At 44.6% G+C, this 18,570-nt stretch overlaps 5 protein-coding genes across 6 annotated transcripts; 3 read left to right on the forward strand and 2 right to left on the reverse strand.

The window, feature by feature from the left end:
• Positions 1–255: 255 nt before the first annotated feature.
• LOC135640044 (probable carboxylesterase 8) lies at positions 256–1,463 on the reverse strand. The gene has a single exon (XM_065154146.1). The coding sequence runs from the start codon at positions 1,314–1,316 to the stop codon at positions 348–350; it is 969 nt and encodes a 322-aa protein (XP_065010218.1). The 5' UTR covers positions 1,317–1,463; the 3' UTR covers positions 256–347.
• Positions 1,464–1,903: 440 nt separating this feature from the next.
• On the forward strand, positions 1,904–4,174 carry LOC103989675 (pentatricopeptide repeat-containing protein At1g62680, mitochondrial-like). Its single transcript, XM_009408599.3, has one exon. The coding sequence runs from the start codon at positions 1,991–1,993 to the stop codon at positions 3,830–3,832; it is 1,842 nt and encodes a 613-aa protein (XP_009406874.2). The 5' UTR covers positions 1,904–1,990; the 3' UTR covers positions 3,833–4,174.
• Positions 4,175–4,230: 56 nt separating this feature from the next.
• On the reverse strand, positions 4,231–6,535 carry LOC103989895 (uncharacterized). 2 transcript variants are annotated; one of them, XM_009408838.3, is made up of 3 exons: positions 6,119–6,535; positions 5,476–5,565; positions 4,231–4,584 (listed from the first exon to the last, which is right to left on the reverse strand). In XM_009408838.3, the coding sequence occupies exons 1-3, from the start codon at positions 6,479–6,481 to the stop codon at positions 4,501–4,503; spliced, it is 537 nt and encodes a 178-aa protein (XP_009407113.2). In that variant the 5' UTR covers positions 6,482–6,535; the 3' UTR covers positions 4,231–4,500. The 2 variants fall into 2 exon arrangements, with proteins under 2 accessions (XP_009407113.2, XP_018683435.2); XM_018827890.2 differs by lacking the exon at positions 5,476–5,565.
• A 311-nt stretch (positions 6,536–6,846) lies between these two features.
• Positions 6,847–10,750, forward strand: LOC103989676 (transcription factor RF2b). The gene is made up of 4 exons (XM_009408601.3): positions 6,847–7,462; positions 7,916–8,048; positions 8,660–8,744; positions 10,167–10,750. Exons 1-4 carry the CDS (start codon positions 6,906–6,908, stop codon positions 10,520–10,522), a joined length of 1,131 nt encoding a protein of 376 aa, XP_009406876.2. The 5' UTR covers positions 6,847–6,905; the 3' UTR covers positions 10,523–10,750.
• Positions 10,751–13,335: 2,585 nt separating this feature from the next.
• LOC103989677 (protein trichome birefringence-like 28) lies at positions 13,336–16,517 on the forward strand. The gene is made up of 6 exons (XM_009408603.3): positions 13,336–13,610; positions 13,682–15,066; positions 15,150–15,321; positions 15,402–15,601; positions 15,681–15,839; positions 15,907–16,517. Exons 2-6 carry the CDS (start codon positions 14,357–14,359, stop codon positions 16,262–16,264), a joined length of 1,599 nt encoding a protein of 532 aa, XP_009406878.2. The 5' UTR covers positions 13,336–13,610; positions 13,682–14,356; the 3' UTR covers positions 16,265–16,517.
• Positions 16,518–18,570: the final 2,053 nt, after the last annotated feature.

The raw sequence follows: 18,570 nt of genomic DNA on the forward strand, positions 1-18,570 counted from the left end.
TTCAGTGCATTGGATTTTGGTTTATATCCAAAGGATTTGATGATATCAACCCACGCCGACAGAACAGATGATAGATACTATCAACATAAAAGTCAAAGGAACTACTATCAATGATATCATCCGTATTGACTAATTATCCTTATCGCGGCGGAAAGAAGCGAATACGTTACGTGTGATTTATTTTCTCTTATGACTGAGCAAATCGAATTCCCAGTAACCAACGAAACCATCTTTTAGTGCTCGAAGAACACATCAGAACACAGAAAGGTCGTGCAATCGTTGCTTGGAGAACTTATGACATGCATACGTACGTACGTACGTGTCTTATTCAGAGAGTTCAATGCGCACTAGCAGCCGCCGGAAATGAACTGCCGCACCTCAGCAAACAGGGTCTCCGCGGTCGCCGGATCGAAGAGCTCCACGGCGTGGAACCCTCCCTCGTCAAATTGCACCACGACGCTCGCCCCTTCTCTCTCCAGCATCTTCGCAAACTCCCGCTGTCGATCCACCAGTGGATCCCCCTCGAAGCCTTTCACCAGGCACTTCGGCAGGTGCCTCAGTTCCGGCGGGACTGCCACCGCAGGGTTGCAGAACTCGTGGTCTCTATCCGCCCCCTTGGGCAGGGCCAGATGCCACAGCATGTCGTTGGCGCGGAGAGGGAGTATGATGTCCTCCTCGGATCTCGTCTCCGACGGAGTCCGCTCCACGCCGCCAAAGTAGGGCTGGTTGAGGATCAAACCGAGCAGCCGTAGGGGCAACAGCTCCAGAGCCGTGGCGAGCAGCCCGGCATGGTAGGCCATGTTAGCTCCGGCGCTGCTGCCCATCAGAAAGCAGCGGGAGAAATCCCCATGGCCTGTCACCCACGGGTCTCCCCCCGTCGGGTCTCGAGCCTGAGATTGGACCCAAAGCACAGTCTCCACGGCGTCCTCGTACGCCGCGGGGAGGCGGTGCTCCGGGGCGAGCCGGTACTCGAGCGAGATGACCAGAGCGGAGACTGCGCGGGTCATCGCCTCGCAGGAGTTGTGGTAGAAGGCGGTGGCGGCGCTGAAGATGACAAAGCCGCCGCCGTGGAAGTAGATAACTACAGGGAGCTTTCTGGTGGGAGGAAGGGGATTGGGGCGGTAGATCCGTAGCCAGGTGTTATTGGTGGGATTGAGAGGGACGTCTTTGGAGATCACAGGCGCGTCGGATTGTTCGCCGGAGGGCGGAGCGAGCGGGCTGACGGGACGGGTCACGGTGCCGTCTGGGTGTTCGACGATTTGGAGAAAGAAGCTGGTGCTATTCGATGATGCGTTCTCGGCGCACACGTGCCCCATGGTGGCCTCTCAGTTTCTTGCTGTCGCTCTGGCTCTTTCTAAGGGAGACGGAAGATACTTCTAGTGCAAGAGGCTATTCTCGCTCTGGTCAACACCGTCCCGGCAACGCCATCGTGAAATGGCCGCCTCCCTCTCTACCCCGACTCACGGCTTTGATCACGAATTGCATGTGACACCGACGCCGTGGGCGTGGGTCCTCGTGTCGGTAGTTAATTCACGAGTTTGGCAGCCGATGACGCACGCCACTTAACTCTCTCTCTCTCTCTGCTTTGATCACGAATTGCATGTGACACCGACGCCGTGGGCGTGGGTCCTTGTGTCGGTAGTTAATTCACGAGTTTGGCAGCGGATGACGCACGCCACTTAACTCTCTCTCTCTCTCTCTCTCTCTCTCTATATATATATATATATATATATATATGTATATGTATATGTATATATAATACTAACATAGTCAGTGAGGGTTTTTAATATAAACATTAATTATAATTACCAGATTATTTGATATCAATTATAATTACCTATTTCCATTAATTGAAAGTTGCCTTTGCGTCGGTGACCATATCCTCTCGACTCCGACAACAAAAGGACCTCAGAAGTCAGAGCTCCTAGGCGACGCAGGGTGCCGTGACCATAATAACCCCTGGACTACATTAACTCGACCTCAACCCTCGATGGAGACAATCCCCTCTCTCTCGATGTCTTCTCTCCTACCGATTGCCCCAGTTCTCTCTTCCTCGTCTACCCACCTCTTGTTGCGCGAATGCCTCTTCTTGGAGTCTTCATTTTGGGAGAAGCATCCGCCCATCGCCAAACACCGTCGAGGGAAACCTTATCGTCTCAAAGCACTAGTTTTTATGTGTAAAACGCCCACAAGAGACACACAAGGATTAGAATCGCTCGAGTTCAGGAGGAACAGCAGATTCGGCACCCAGACCGAAGCAGAACTGCTTGATTTGGTTGAGGAAGAAGAAAGTGAGATTCTTGATTTCGTTACTGAAAATGGCGAATTGGTAGAAGAAGACTTTGGAACAGCAAAAGGGGAACTTTTGAATTTGGCGGTAGAAAATGACATATCGCTCGTTGACGAGAAAGAGGAGGAGAACGATGAGCGCGCAGAACGGGTTGTTCCTATTGACTCTGCTAACGAACAGGATGAAATATGCACCAAGAGAGACGGTGATTTGAATGTTGGTGGTCTGATCAAGAGGATTATCGGCTTACCGATCGAGGAGCGTGTGAAAATTCTTGATCTTTTCGAGTCTGATGGCAAGAGTTTGACGATCTCCGACTGCAATGACATTCTCACAGCTCTAGCGAAATCTGGCGAGCATGAACTTGCTGTCAGTTTCTTCTCTGAACTCCCACGCCTCGGAATAACACCAGACTCTTGGTCATTCTCGATCATGGTTGAGTGTTTGTGCAAGAAGAACGAACCCGACGAGGCACTGCGATTCTTAGAAGACATGGTCCGAAGGGGGTTTCGTCCAAATGCTGTGACGTTCAACCGTTTGATGAATTGCCTGTGCAAGAGGGGGCGGATGAAGAAAGCTTTTGAGGTTGTCGAGATCATGAGCCAGGTGGGGTGCGAGCCATCGATCCGCACGTACAACAGTCTCATCAGTGGATTGTGTTATGTTGGTAGGTTGGAGGAGGCATTTGAACTCCTGAGAAAGATCAAGAATTCCTCCACATCACCTGACATTTACACATACATATTGGTCATTGATGGATTCTGCAAGGTTGGTAGATCTGATGAGGCAAGGGAATTGCTGGGGGAAGCAGAGGGAATGGATCTACTGCCAAATATTGGTACATATAATAGCCTTCTCAATGGATACTGCAAGGAAGGCAGACCCTTGGAAGGGCTCCATCTTCTGAAGAGAATGCAGAGGGGAGATTGCCCACCAGACTTCAGTAGTTACAGTATCATCTTACAGGGCTTGTTGAGATGTGGTGAGGTTTCTGCAGCTTGGAGGACATACAGGAAGATGAGGGATGCTGGCTTTCAGGTAGAAGAACGTGCAATGAACACACTCCTCAGAGGTGTTTGCAAGCAACCCGTGATCGATGAAAAGGTTCTAAATGATGCCATGGAGCTCCTCGATGCAATAACCGAAATCGGTCATAATCCTTCAGTCTATACTTATTGCTTGATGGTCAAAGCTCTTGCTATTGGTGGCGAAATCGACAAGGCATTGTTCCATCTTCATGAGATGGTGAGGATTGGTTATTGTCCGAGAATGATGACATACAATGTTGTTCTTCGGGTTCTCTGTGGAGGAGGAAGAGGCGACGATGCGTTGGATGTCTTGGTTCTTATGATTGAGAGAGGTACAATTCCCAGTGGATCTTCTTTCGGCATATTGCTTGGTGAATTATGTCAACAAGGGCGAGTTTTGGATGCCTTTGGGGTTTATGCAGCTGCCATTAAAAGAGGTGTAGTTCTCCATTGGAAGCCAAACAAGGGTTTCAATGTTCAGACTGTGATTCAACATTCGCAAGGTGTGCAATAAGGAACAGCTTGATGTGGAGTCTAGAAGGTAGCATCAAGAGGTTAAACCAATTGAGATGATAAAGATTTGGTGCTCAGGCAAGTTCATTGAGAACCTCTAGTAATCTACTCAAAGTTGTTTCAGCTGGATATGTTGCCTATGACATCAAAGAAGCTCAGCTGCTTTCACAAGGAGGTGAAGAAGACAACAGAGATGCACAAACTAGAACTAGGTAAGTGTAAGAAAATAAACTGAGGATGTATAATACCTTCCACTATTGTCTAATTGGTGGATTCGCACATTTAATCACAAGTTCTATGAGAGACGGTTGTCAAACCAGAAATAAATTATTTTTTCCCAATATGAGATGAGAATTTTAATGATACAATCAAGTATTTCCAATCCAAAAGCACAAACAATCAAGCAATTGTCAATTTCTCATATCTAAGAACTCATGTACAATGAAAACTACAGCATAGATCTTCACAAAAGAACACTTGCAACATTGTGTTTGGCACATCATTGAGAGCAGATACAAGAGAATTACAAAGAGATTATGTTCGACTCCATTAAAAATTTCAGGCATCCTTGACATCTTTCTTCCAATTTTGGATGTAATTGACTTGATTCAGAAATTGAGTAAGAGGTGAAGCAACCCCACATTTGCCTCTATATTCCACTTTTGCTCTTCATCCAAGCGTTCTTGTATACCCAGAAGGTGCCAACATTTTGGTAATCTCCATTCCCCACAAGTAAACAGAAGGCACACCAAACTATCAATCATGAAAGAACACAAAGGGAACTAAATAAATACGATGCACATCAAAAGAAAACGGAGAGCTATATGGCAATTGAAGTGTTACAAAGTTATACGTCATTATGAATTTGTACTTCGAATACGATGATGTGTTGTTCATGATGATTCAAGATATAATAGAAAGCTAAGATGTCAAAGAATGGGAAAGATAATAGGTTGTTGCTAATACAAGGACAACTACAAGCAAGGTTTCCTTACAGCAAGTGCAAATATTCTTTGTCACAAGTGTGCCCTGTGGTTGTGGTGGATCGTTTTAGTAGATTAGACTGCGAGAAACATTCGTAGAAAATTATGAACCTCCATCAATCAGAGGGGGGAAAAAATAAAGAAAACAATGAAATTCTTGTTGAAAGAGTATGCACTAGTTGCAGACAAGCAGACAAAGTAGTCATTGTTATGTCTTTGGTGGATAATGATGCTGAATCTGAGTATCTATATCTGCGGAGATTACACCAGAGAAGATCTTTAATCTCCAAAAAGAAATTTTATTATATATATTGCAAGTAATTAGTCAACCAGAGGTATCAATCTCAACCCTAACCTGTTGAGTCATGTGTATGTGTATGTGCATGTGAGTCTGTACTACCAATTTCACACATTTAAACGTCAATCAAATTCATCAGGTTGGATCCAGGTCAAGAAAGCTTGATCTACTGGCACTTTGATCCATATGTTTTTACAACGTGAATGGAGTAAGACAGAGTATCTTTTCCGTGATACAGATTTGTTATTCATGTTCCAATATACTCAGAACTAAGCAAGTATAGCCTTCAAGAAACAACTAAAGAAACAATATTGAATCATCGGTTCAGGGTTCTAAAGGACAGAGTGTCAGCATCTCACTTACTATGCATGAAAGTAATAGTACCAAGGCAAAAATCACAAGCCACTTGATCCATCTCTGCTCTATGAACAGCAACATCCATGGAGGTATAACCTAGCATTTATATTAAGAATTAGAAGTCAATATCAGTGTCCATTACCTTTATGAAAGATAAAGCAAAATCAGATGTTAATTATTTAGCAATTGTTACAGGTAATTGTTACAGGTATCGGTAAGAATATTCACTCAAAGAACAAATAATATATATACATATATATATCAGTGAGAGTTTTTTAATGTAAGCATTAATTACAATTACCAGATTATTTGATATCAAGTAAAAAAAGTTAAATGTCTTTTGCTTTCTATGGGAATATAAAGGAAAGTTGAATTCTGGATCCATCTTAATCATGAAGAAGTCACTCAAACAGTCATAATGCAGAGAATCATGAACTTTCAACCCTAGATTACTTGGTTGCTAAACATATGTTGCTTCACTGAAACCTAAGTTTCCGACCGAACAAAAATTGGGAACTCAATGTGCCAAATTCTGTGTTTGCAATGCAATACTAGGTTAGCTCAGGCCTCCACTTCTGGATCTAGTCAAGAAAAGCCAAACTTGAATATGATTGGCATCATTCAAGACACAATGCTCGAAACGAGGTACCTGAGATATACACAGTCTTGAATCAGTGAAAAAAGATCCGATTTTGGAGCTCGCCGATCTGCTTTTGGAGGCGACATTCTTCCTGGGGAGCCATCTCGGCCGTCGGAAGACCGCTCTCAAGAGCTGAAACGGCTTCGCGAAGGGCGCGGCAGCATTTCGCACCGCCGCGACTCGGCCGGAGGGAGATTGGTTCTTGGACTCCACTCGAAGGAAGAAGCGGCGCAGGCGCAGGAAGAAGGCGATCCGCTCGCCGCCGTTGCCGCAATGGGGGAGGACGTTGGAGGCGGCGAGCCGGAAATCCAAGCTCTTGGATTTGGCACGGACGGTGATCCTCCATGCCTGATGCTTGGGCGGTTCCACCATCCCCACCACCTTGTCAGAAGGCGAGAACCGAGTCTCGAGTTTGAACCGCTTATAGTGCCGATGGCAAAGGTGGAACATCTGAAAAATATCCCTTCCATAGATGTAATTGTCCTTCAGGTTTGGAGGAATACTGATATAAGTACATATATTGGGGTGTTTATTGCATAAATTACAGGCACATATATGCAGCTAAGTCCTAATTCAATATTAACTTATTAGTCCCTAATAACTTTATATTCTCCGTTCAACTCAAATATATTATTATAGAAGTATATATGTTAAATATACATAAATTGTAGACAATAGAAGGATATATATACAAAAGGTAATTCTGCTACATATATCTTCTATGAACCCGCCTTCCTCTGTGCTCCTCAAATTTCTTCCCCTCCCTTCCCAGCAAAGGGAAGGGAGACGACGAGAGATGCATTGGAGGCCTCCAGATCTGCCCCAGTCCGCAAACCCTAACCCTAAATTCCTTCCAAATCGGCCGGCGGCAGACACCGCGGCTCCCTCCTCCATGTTCCACCGCCTCAACCCCACTCCCTGCGCGCCGCCGCAGGGGATCCGCCACCGACGGGCCAGATCCGAGCTCGCATTCCGCGTCCCGGAAGACCTCGACCACTGCTCCGGAGATTTCTTCGCGGTAGGGGGCGCGGACAAGGTGGGCTCGGAAGATGACCTCTTCTGCACGTTTATGGACGTCGAACAGGTGGAGGGGAGCGGATCCGCATCGGAGGTTGGAGTTTGGCGGGATTGGTCGGCGGAAAGTGTTGAAGATAGGAAGATCAGCGACGCTGCTGGAGCGGCGCCTTCCAGGCCCAAGCATCGGCATAGCGCCTCCGTGGATGGGTCGTCGATGTTGTCGTCCGTGCCTCTGATGGGGGAAGAAGTGTTTGCAGAGGCGATCGAGGCGAAGAAGGCCATGACGTCGGAGCAGCTTGCGGAGCTCGCTGCTGTTGATCCCAAGAAAGCCAAAAGGTGTCTGATCTTTGTTCGGTAGACCCGAATTCTTGTTTCTTTTTAATCTTTCCAAGCTACTTTCGGTTTCAGTACCAATTCAAGAGATAATGAGGGAAATACTGCATCCGTTAGTTACTATGTCACTGGCATTAGAAGTAAATTTGATAATTCTAATGAACGATTTAGATTTTTGTACTAACAAACACCAAAAGCCACTTTCCGAGCATGGAATATACATCGACAAGGGTTTTACGGACGGTTCTGAAGATCTAAGTCAAATTGTCTTGATCTTAGAGTAGGTGACTTGGTTTTCTACGAGCTTAACAATTATGATTAGATAAATTTGATCTAAGTCTTTGCATATTCTGATGAAGTTCTTTGGGTTCACTTACTCTTTGACAATGACTATATGGTCATGCATATAGAATTATTTAGAGCTTTCTTTGATTGTTTAAATATTGATGCATGTAGAATTCTGGCCAATCGGCGGTCTGCTACTCGCTCAAAAGAAAGAAAGGCTCGTTATATATCAGAACTTGAGAGACAAGTTCAAAACCTTCAAACTGAAGCTACAACTCTCTTCGCACAGTTTACAGTATTTCAGGTTTGTATATTTCTTCTGAATGTGCAAGCTATCTAATTAGATTACATTGCTAGGATGGAATCATTTTGCTTAATTTAACTTTACAAATAACACTCACTGCTGGAGTGACTAGAAAAGCTAAACGGCAGATACCTGATTCCTTATGGCTCATGGAATGCATATTTGTCTCAGAACATCATTTATTACAAATCACATATACTCTTCCATTTGCTAACATTCATGAAATACTTTGGGTTATTTTTATTGCCATCATGAAATTTTGACTATAACTATGTTCCCTAGAGACTTTTACTTCTATTAATGAGAGCAAGCTCATTTTGGTTGGCATGTGATCAGCCTGGTAACGTCATTCTGCATTGATGCTATGCATTTGCTTAGCTATCAGGAAGAACAGTTATGTTGACTTTATCAGCTTATATTGTGTGATTGCTGTTAATTCATCTTTCTTTTGGTAGTATGACATCCGCATTACCAATGTTTCATGGTGCATTATGTACGTATTTATGCTGATTATTTTGACTGCTAGTATCACCTATGTTGATTATTTTGAACAAATATTTGCAATGCTAGTTTCAGCTCTGAGGGTTCTGATTTGCTGCTTCTCTTTCCAGAGAGACACAACTGGACTTTCTGCAGAGAATACAGAGCTTAGATTAAGATTGCAAGCTATGGAACAACAAGCTCAGTTGCATGATGGTAAGCATGACCTCACTTTGGTACCATATGCTGGCATGTTGCTTCTTAGATTTTGCTGTTATATCAGATGCAGGCCTATTAGAATAGTGATATATAATCCAACTGGTAGATACACTGGCATTCTGTGAGCTTCAATGTGACCTTGAAGTTTGTTATTTCGGTAACCATGAATGAACAGTAAAACTTAGTTCAATTTTCCCGTGGAAAAATTTAGTGTCTGGATCCAGGGGTGTAGCGTTCTCAGTTATAATTACTCTCTTAAGTTGGTTCTGTTGCTGCCTTGTTGGACTGAACTGTCCATGGGCTTTAAATATGTATCAGTCTGTATCTGGTCCATTAAACCAGAACATTTTTTTTGAAGATAGAAAAGGGAGTTTAGGTTGAACAATGACGTTCGGTGAAGCAGCACAGTTTTAGCTCATCATATCGTAAACGTATTCCAATTCAATCATACTGCTTCAATCTTATTTTTTTCAGTGAATATTCTTAGAGAGAAAATGCCAGTTTCAATCTGACCTTAAGGTATATGATAAGACAGAAATTGTTAATGTTGTCTTTCTGGATATATAGTTTATTTTAGTCCAACATCGACAGTCAGTTATAATGATATAAAGAGTTTATTAGATCATGTGTATATATAAACAGTTGCAGGCCTTTGATTACCTGCAAATGGATTGCCTGCAATTCCTATATACAGGAAATGCACACTTGCAAACATCCGGTTGCCTGGAAACAAGACACTTGTAGCGTGTGTGTGCATAACTAGACTCCGACATGCTGCAAATGGAATTACAAGTTTGAAATGCTGTATGTTACACTTGCAGACCAGGTTATAAGTCAAAATTTGAATTGAATATCCTCTCATGCGTTCCCTCTAATCAAGTGGTCTCCCACTCATCTACTTTGCTCCACATAAGTATCTCTTCCTCTTACCTCTGTGAGCACTGGTCGCCGCCTCTTTTACCTTAGTTGCAACTACAAGTAGCAATTCTACATGTAGGCTTGAAAACTACTGCACCTGCAACTGGTCCTTGCCAATTTGCTCGTCTGCAAGTAGCACTTGAAGGCATTTCAAATAGCAGTCGACAAAATATCCCCTTATTGAATCAGTAAATAGGCATATTTCCAATAGCCATAGTTTTCAGGTAAGTGGATGGTGAACTTGGCAATGGCTCTAGTACAAATCCAAACACAGTCTCTGATAGGGAGGTCTCAACAACCAATTTCCAACAATCAAAACTCGGAAGAGGTCAGTGTTGTGGTTGCATTTTTCTGAACAAAAACTGCATCAGATTCGTATCCAATGTTATTGTTCAGAGCAGGCCTTTATCCACGAGATATGCATGCCAAAATGGCCTAGCGTTCTCAGGTGAACTTGAACAATTGCTTTTATGTATCATGATGTATTCTTCTCCTTTGCAGCACTAAACATGGCACTAAAGCAGGAGGTTGAAAGGCTCATGCTTGCGACTGGTGAAGTATCAAACCCCCCCAGTGGAGCTTACAACGGGGGATTGCAGCATATCCCATACGACCCATCATTTGCCTCCTCCCAGCAACAGCCAGTCCATCATCAAGCAATTCAGTTGCAGCCCAAGTTTCAGCAGTCACAGCCTGGCGCCTCTTGCAACCATTTGCCCGCTCATCAGAACTCCCTTCCGGCTATGATGGAGCAAGATCCAATTGGAGGGCTACAGGGATTGGATATCAGTAAAAGTTCCATAGTGAAGTTGGAGGAGGGTTCCTCGGTTTCCGCCGATGGAACCAGAAACGTTTGACACACCAACCCCACAAACAATTCACAGTTGTCATATACTCCAGTATTTCATTTCATTCTTTCTTATATTATTTTCCTTCTTGTCAGGATTGTGTCATTCATTTCTTCCTCTTGTTGCTTTCATTCTTTGGTGTAGCATTATTAAGTCGTAGAGGTCGTCACATGTTGTGTTGATAATGTTTAGTGTCTGATATGGGAAATGAAAGCATCTTAGCATTATTTCTGTACAGACATATTGTTGCTAAATCTGCAGGAGGCAGTACCATGGTCGGTTGAGAGGCTCTTTCCATCCAAGACACCGGGCCATGATCGAGCAATCTCATGGTATGATTGTTTTAACGTTATTCATCATCAATGTCAATTTCAATGCCATAGCATAAATCTCTTCTTCGTCAACTTACTCTGTTTTTTTTTTTGCTCATATTACACCTGACCAAGTCGCATCTATCCGATCGAGTCATCTTACATCCAAAGTAGATAAATATTTAGATTGATTGGTGTGAGTTCAATGGGTATATCATCATTAATTTGATCTTAAGTATTTTTGGACTATTGATATAAGATCGAATTCTCGGTATCGGCATATCGGAGTCATCGATAAAAATAATAAAAATTATTTTAGAATTTTAAGTAATGATTAACCATAATTTATTATATAAATTAACAAGATTATAATTATACGTGAAAAAATTCCACCTTGTCTTCATTCCCTTAAGATTTCATCTTATCCAAGACATCGATGCTTCATAAATTACTATAATTGCTTGACTTGGAAATCAAACTGTATGATGAGGGTAATGATTGCGATAAGACTCACATGATATCAGTTGTACGAGGTGACGCATCACGCCTCTGTCAACTTGATGAGACACCCGGTCAACGCGGACTGGAACACCTACTGAGGCACATTAACACCCTACTTAGGCTCGATCCCCCACGCCATGCCATGCCAACGGCAATGTCAGATGCTACCAGAAGTATGATCCTGATCCCTGTGGGCAGGCACATCATACAACGGTAATTCTTACTATAAAAACCCTCGTGCACAAGGAGAAAAGGGGGAAGGAGCAGACACAACTTGGCTAGAAAATGAGCAAACCCCCACGACCACTCACTAATTTAATTGTCGGAGAGGTCGGGCCGAGCTCCCCGACCCGACCTTTGTGCAGGGAAGCCAAAGATCCCCACGGAACGCGCAAGCAAGGAGTGCTCCCCCGGTGGAAATGGCTACCCCCGTCTCGATAGGATCCACGCAGTCGGACGTCTCAGCAGTCTCGGGAAACGTCCCAGGGAGATCCCCTATCATCCGGACTCGAACCAAATCACGTCGGTCCCGAGACCACGGCTTAAAAGTTGTTTACACTAACACTATAATATCAGATTTAGCTCCATCCGAAGCACTCGTCCTCGCCGACTACTTGAAAGAATATTGACATCTAACGAGTAACGAGTGGAGTAAAAACCATACGCTGGCATTAAATTTGTGCGTGGATTCTGGCACTCCGGTACAGAACACGAAGGGGACGTGTGAAGCGCAACACTCCCATCTATCTCCGTCTTCTGAGAATTATTGGTATCATGAGACGTGCACCTAAGTGTACAGTGTGCCAGTTCAGAAAGGCTCCATTTCAAATTATAAAGGAGACGACACGTGCACGTTTCTTCTCCGGTTTCGATTTGTTTATGTTTTGTTTCTTTATATTTAATAATGGTGGTCATGTCACGTAGCCATCTTCTTTATAATTGTTTATTCTTATGTGTTGAGGAAAAAAAAAAGATTGATTCTGATTTTAATTCATACCCATACCAATAAGATTATACAAAATATCAAGTTTTTAAAATATTATTTTATACGAAGATCAAGATTAAAAAAAATTTTGATTTAATTTTTTCGACGTTCAAATTAGTAACTCGATATATGAGTGTGGACGTGAGTGGTTAGAAAGTTGATCCTCATTTCATTATGTTGAAAATGAACTTTTATATCTTATCGTAAAGGAGCATGAAGTATTCTATATAAAGTTAATCTCTATCTATGTGGATGCGAAGGGAAGGAGGGATGATCCATAATCACGTGTCTTGAATCCTTATCCATCTTTAAGGGTGGCCTCCATCTTTTCTTTTGGCCTAAAATATTTTGTAACGATTAACTAATGATATACTCCATATTATTATATTTCACGAGCAAATGATAATTTCATATAGATGATAAATTAATAGTCATCTCTTTATAATAAGCTCGTGATTTTTTTTTCTTTTAAGTATCATTTAGATCGATCTTAAAAGGATAAAAATCTTTTGTAGTACATTACATACGGAGCCTAATCATTGAAGTCCTACACTTACCATAATACCATGTTAAAAATAATAAAAAATAATAATAATAGTAAAATAGTAATTCAGAAAATGACACTTAGGCAATGCAAGAAAAAAAAAAACTTGTATTCCCAATAGAAGATAAATCCATGAATAAAAAGCTTGGAGTCAAAAGTTGTCAGGGGATTCAAATGGATGCCCACCAAAGCTGTGCATTTCAATTCAAACAGGGCCTTGTGGGAGTACAAAAATATAGGTAGACCATGTTCTCTTGCAGAGCTTTATGGGTGAAAACCCTCCCTAAAGATACACTACAGGTTTCCAAAGCAAGCTGGACACCCCATCCCTTCCTTTTGTTCCTCGAGAATGCAGCAAATTATTGTACTGTGTATTAAGATATAATTTCAAGTGCTAACTTTCTTTGATCCCAATCTTCAACTGAGAAGACTCGCTTCATGAGTTCATGTTTTGCTTCTTCCATTCATACATTACGCAACATGAGGTTGGGCACAGAGTAGCTCTCGAGATCTTGCACAGGTCAACGATCTAAAGTGGATAAGTCTTCACCATACACTTGCAGGCTGTAGTGTTCTTTACGAGATTCCTTCAGCAAACTTTGGGTGCAACTTTTTAGGCACTCTTCTTCTTCACTCTGCCATTGTCTTCGTTGCTAATTAATCGTAATACAGTCTTCTTCTCGAGGAACTGCTGATGCAGCGTCGTTCATGCCGGCGTTTGAATCCTTCGTCGGTTGTGAAGTCCCAGTCAAACAGGTAACGGAGGAATTCTCATCGGTGACCTCTCCTGAGATTGCTTCAGTTGACATTAATCTCTTGTTTCCCAGGAAGCACAGGCGATCCACAGCAACTGCTCGTCAAATCCAGCAAACCTCTCCAAATCTTAGGCATACGCATGTGATCTAAGAAAAAGGCGTCGTTGTAATGGTCGGACATCAATGGATCCAACAAGGTGTTAATGCAGCAAGAAGAGAGCTGCAAGTTCTTGCAGGCTGTTGCTGGTTTGGGAGGTGAATGATTAGAGAAAGAGGAGCACGAATCCCTGGCCCGGTGCAGCGGCGTAGGCCCCGCAGTAATGGACTCGGAGACAGGAACGGCGTCATTGACGGAGAGCGAGCTGCAAGTTGCACTCGGCCATTGACAGCGGCAGCCTACCCACCGATGTTAGTGACCGCAAGCTCGATGCTTGGCTGCTTATGGTAGGCGATCGATCGGCCCACGATATCATTGGTTCCTTTGGTGAGAAGCATACAAGGTGCTCTGGCTGCCTCCGGCTGCGGCGGCTAACCTGTCTCGATCCAGATCGGGTTCATGGAGCAGAGGAAGTGGCACGACTTCGGCCATGGCTTGAGGACATTGTGTTTCGCTTAAGATACTAACGTTCAAGAAAGCCTCGTGGCACCACTTCGGCGGCTAACCTGTCCTTTTCTGCCGTCTCCGTCTTCCTACTGCTGCCTCCTCGCTAGCACTACTATAAGCCCCCGGAGTTACTCTCACATGAGATGCGATCGCCTCGGCGAAGGACATTCTTGCTCGCGCCGCGGACGACGCTCCCGATGAAGCGCACGCTGGTGGGCAGCGGCCGGAAGAGTGGGAAGCATCCTGTCTTCGTCTTCGTGTTCACCGCCTTCTTGTTCTTCACGTTCGTGTACAACGAGGACATCAGGTCCTTCGCTGAGTACTCCTTCAGTGGTAGCAGAGCCAAGTCGCAGGTCTTGGCCCGGCAAGAGCTCGTCGTAGATACACCAAGACACGAAGCAAATGTGGCCGATGGCTTCCACAGAAGAGAAGAATCCGAAGATGATGATGAGGAGGGGGAGGAGAGTAAGAAGGGGAAAACAGTGGTAGAGAGGACAGCAGGTGATACGGCGGCCAGAGATCGGTCGCCGCCAGCCAAGAAAGACCACCGAGAGCCTGAGAGCAACACGGCGAACATGTCGGTGGTCGTCGACGTACCGCAAGTGGTTCAGCTGCCGTCGCAGCACAAGGCGGAGGCGGAGGCGGAGGCGAAGCCGCAGAGGGGCGTGCTTAACGTGCCGGAGACCTGCGACCTCTTCGACGGCCGGTGGGTCTACGACGACGTCTCGTACCCGCTCTACAAGGAGCACGAGTGCCGGTTCCTGACGGAGCAGGTGACCTGCTTGAGGAACGGCCGCCGCGACGACACCTACCAGAAGTGGCGGTGGCAGCCGCGGGACTGTGACTTGCCGAGGTATTCGTTCCCCTGTTCTGATGACATCTCCCGTGAATCGAAGAGATGGTCGGATCTGAAGTCTTCTTCTGGTGGATGCATAGATTCGATGCTCGGCTGCTGTTGGAGAGGCTGAGGGGGAAGCGCCTCATGTTCGTGGGGGACTCCCTCAACAGGAACCAGTGGGAGTCCATGGTGTGCCTCGTCCAATCTGCCATCCCAAGGGGCAAGAAGACTCTCACCAAGCACGGCTCGGTCAGCGTCTTCAGAGCCGAGGTAGCAGCGACCAGAGTTGCTGTGAATCTGATTGCAATCAGACAAAGCCTCTGATCCCCGTTCGTACTAATCGATTGCAGGAGTACAATGCTACTGTGGAGTTCTACTGGGCGCCGTTCTTGGTGGAATCCAACTCCGACGACCCAAACATACACAGCATTCAGAACCGCATCATCATGGCCGACTCGATCGCCAAGCACGGGAAACACTGGCAGGGAGTGGACTACTTGATCTTCAACACCTACATCTGGTGGATGAACACCGCCAAGATGAAGCTCCTGTGAGTACCCCTCGCCCTCACCACCTGATGGATCCGAGCTAATTGGTTCTGCTTACGAGCTTCTAACTCGGGGCCACAGGCGAGGATCGTTCGATCGAGGGTCGACGAAGTACGACGAGGTCAGTCGGCCAGCGGCCTACCGGCGAGTCCTGACGACATGGGCGAAGTGGGTGCGCAGGAACGTGAACCCGAAGAAGACGATGGTGTTCTTCATGAGCTTGTCGCCCAACCACATGAGGTAAGGTCTACAGATCGACCTCTCCGTTAAGACGACAGGAATCACTCGCTGCATCGATGGATTACAGGAGCACGGATTGGGGCAATCCAAAGGGGATAAAGTGCGCGATGGAGACGACGCCGATCACGAACATCTCGCACCCATTTAAGCTGGGCACCGACTGGCGACTGTTCCGGGAGGAGGAGGAGGTGATCCGGGGGATGAGGTTCCCGGTGTCGTTCATCAAGATCACGGCGATGACGGAGTTCCGGAAGGACGCGCACACGTCCGTCCACACGCTCCGGCAGGGGAAGCTGCTGACGCGGGAGCAGCAGGCGGATCCGGCCTCCTTCGCCGACTGCATCCACTGGTGCCTGCCGGGCTTGCCGGACACGTGGAACGAGTTCGTCTTCGTCCGCATCGCATCCCGGCCATGGCGCAGCTGATGCACGTGCCCTGAGTTGGCATCCCCACCTTCTTCCTTCTTACTGTTACCGCCATTCTTTTCACCCCTCTTCACACCACGACATCGGTAGATTCTTTTCTTCTGTTGTTTGGATCTTTGTGTATCTACCCGTGTCGGAATCGTATGGGGGTGAACTCCTGTTGCACAGGCATCGAGAGAGAGAGAGAAGAGAGAGGCCCACAAGAAGAAACATGAGTATTAACATCGAAGCTATGGATGGATTTGTTCTCGAACTATTGCTGCGTTCTAATCTATTGTCTCCTTCCGAAACCTCCTAAGAACATATTTAAAGGGTGTAATACTATCTATTAGCATGAGTTTAGATGTTCGATTGAGACACCACAAATTTTATGATATTAGAGACAAAATAGCTTTGGATATGACAATTTGGTTAATTATGTATTCTGCTAAATTGTGACGAACAGTATCGACGTACGATGCGATGATTGATGTGAGATGGCGTTCGTCGGATTCGGACCCGTTGACCAATCACTAAGCTTCCTGTGGCCAACCGGGAAGAGGATTTGACTGCACAACAAGAGGAGGGGAAGAAGAAAGTGAAAAGCACCTGTTTGGGAATCTACATCATGCTGAATGACTGATAGATATGATTGTTTTGTTGCCTTGTACACATGATTGATTGAAGTCGTACCACATATCATGTACTCATCGAGCATCGAGCAATTGGCAACGATGTCCTCTTCGATTCCAAAGGAATATTGCATGTGTAAAACATGTAGAATACTTTTCGAAGTAAATAATATATTTCATCGAATTGGTGTGAAGAAAAATATGATAATGCTCGAAAAACTTGATTCGATTGGTTGCATCAACCTAACCAGTTTCATATCATCTGACATGCTATGGTTTCTTTGTGCAGCAAATAAGGTACATGGACCTCACGAAGCAGCAGAGCAGTTTCGTATATGTTGCTGTCGTCCACCTTAGGTTGCACACCGATCAGCATCTCACCGGATGTAGAAGAAACAATGAGACCTGCCACACCCAATTATGATGCTCTCACGTGACTGTGAGGACCAGTCTTGAGAGTGCACAGCTTCATGTGAAGGTGCTTTTGGTCTGGTCGATAGCAAGCCTCCTTGTTGCAATCTTGCATATGCCTACCTTTCTTTGAACATCAAACAAGCTTGGAATTATAGTTCCATCAAATTCACTCACCCTCTAGTTTTTCCCAACTTTTAAGATGCTCAAAGCAATGTGGTTTCAATGATTGGAGCTGACTTATAGTAGAAACTATTGATTGATTGTGATATTCTTGTGGGCGCAGAGCCCACCAGCTGATCAACACAACAAGAGATAAGAGGATTAGGGTTTTTGGACAAAAGACTATTTTCTCTCTCAGAATTTTAGAAATTTTGAGTACGTTCTTTCTGTCCGAATCACCATGCCCAAATATTAGTATAGTGGTGGCTCCGTCACAATAAATTCTCTAACTTTATCTACGGGTATCCATTTTCTATTCGAGTCCTCTCATCTTACTCAAATACTATACGAAAATTCATATATTAAATTTTTTAGTTAAATTATTAGAATTATAGTTTTTATTTATAATCAGAAGTTAAGTAGTAAAGACGTTACTCGATCCCAAGACTTTGATATCAGCAGTTACGAGGCATTAAAGCCCTCTTTTCTTTTAGATTTCCCTATGTCACTATTAAGTTGGTCCAAAATAAGTTGTAGTAACAATCAGTTCTTGCATTTGGCACTATGGATTGATTGCATGACTATTTTTTGTGTAGGCTTCTTGATTTGCCAATGGCTTTTGGCTAACATATTTGCATGGATGAAAACCATAGTTACATAGATCATGACAGCAACAATCAGTACCTGCATCATGGAAAAATAATCAATTCTTCTTGTCTAATTGAGACCATTTGTTTGATGTTACTGAGTACGTCTTCCACTGGTGTTTTCAGAAGAACAGCAACTTTTTCCTTGTTCTGCTGCTTAGTTCAGTGTGCATAGTTAGCCTTGTCTCCGCATCAATGTTGAGGATTCATAATCATCCATTGAAAGCCCAAAGTAGCTTATTTTGTGAAATTAGAGATGGATTTTGTCATTCATGTTGAGATCAAAGGTAAATAGCAACACCTAATCACAGTTAGTCTGGTGATGGATAGGGGATCACTTGGTCTGTCTCGGTGCACCTTGGAGGTGTGAGGGATTATCCGCTTTGGGTGAGTGCGGTCAAACCCGCACGGTTTTGCCATTTCGGAGCTACAGAGCTCCAAAAGGTGCCTTTGAGGGTAAGGGAGGCACAACTGC

The sequence above is a fragment of the Musa acuminata genome, chromosome BXJ3-6, assembly GCF_036884655.1.
Source record: "Musa acuminata AAA Group cultivar baxijiao chromosome BXJ3-6, Cavendish_Baxijiao_AAA, whole genome shotgun sequence".
Taxonomy (NCBI): Eukaryota; Viridiplantae; Streptophyta; class Magnoliopsida; order Zingiberales; family Musaceae; genus Musa; species Musa acuminata.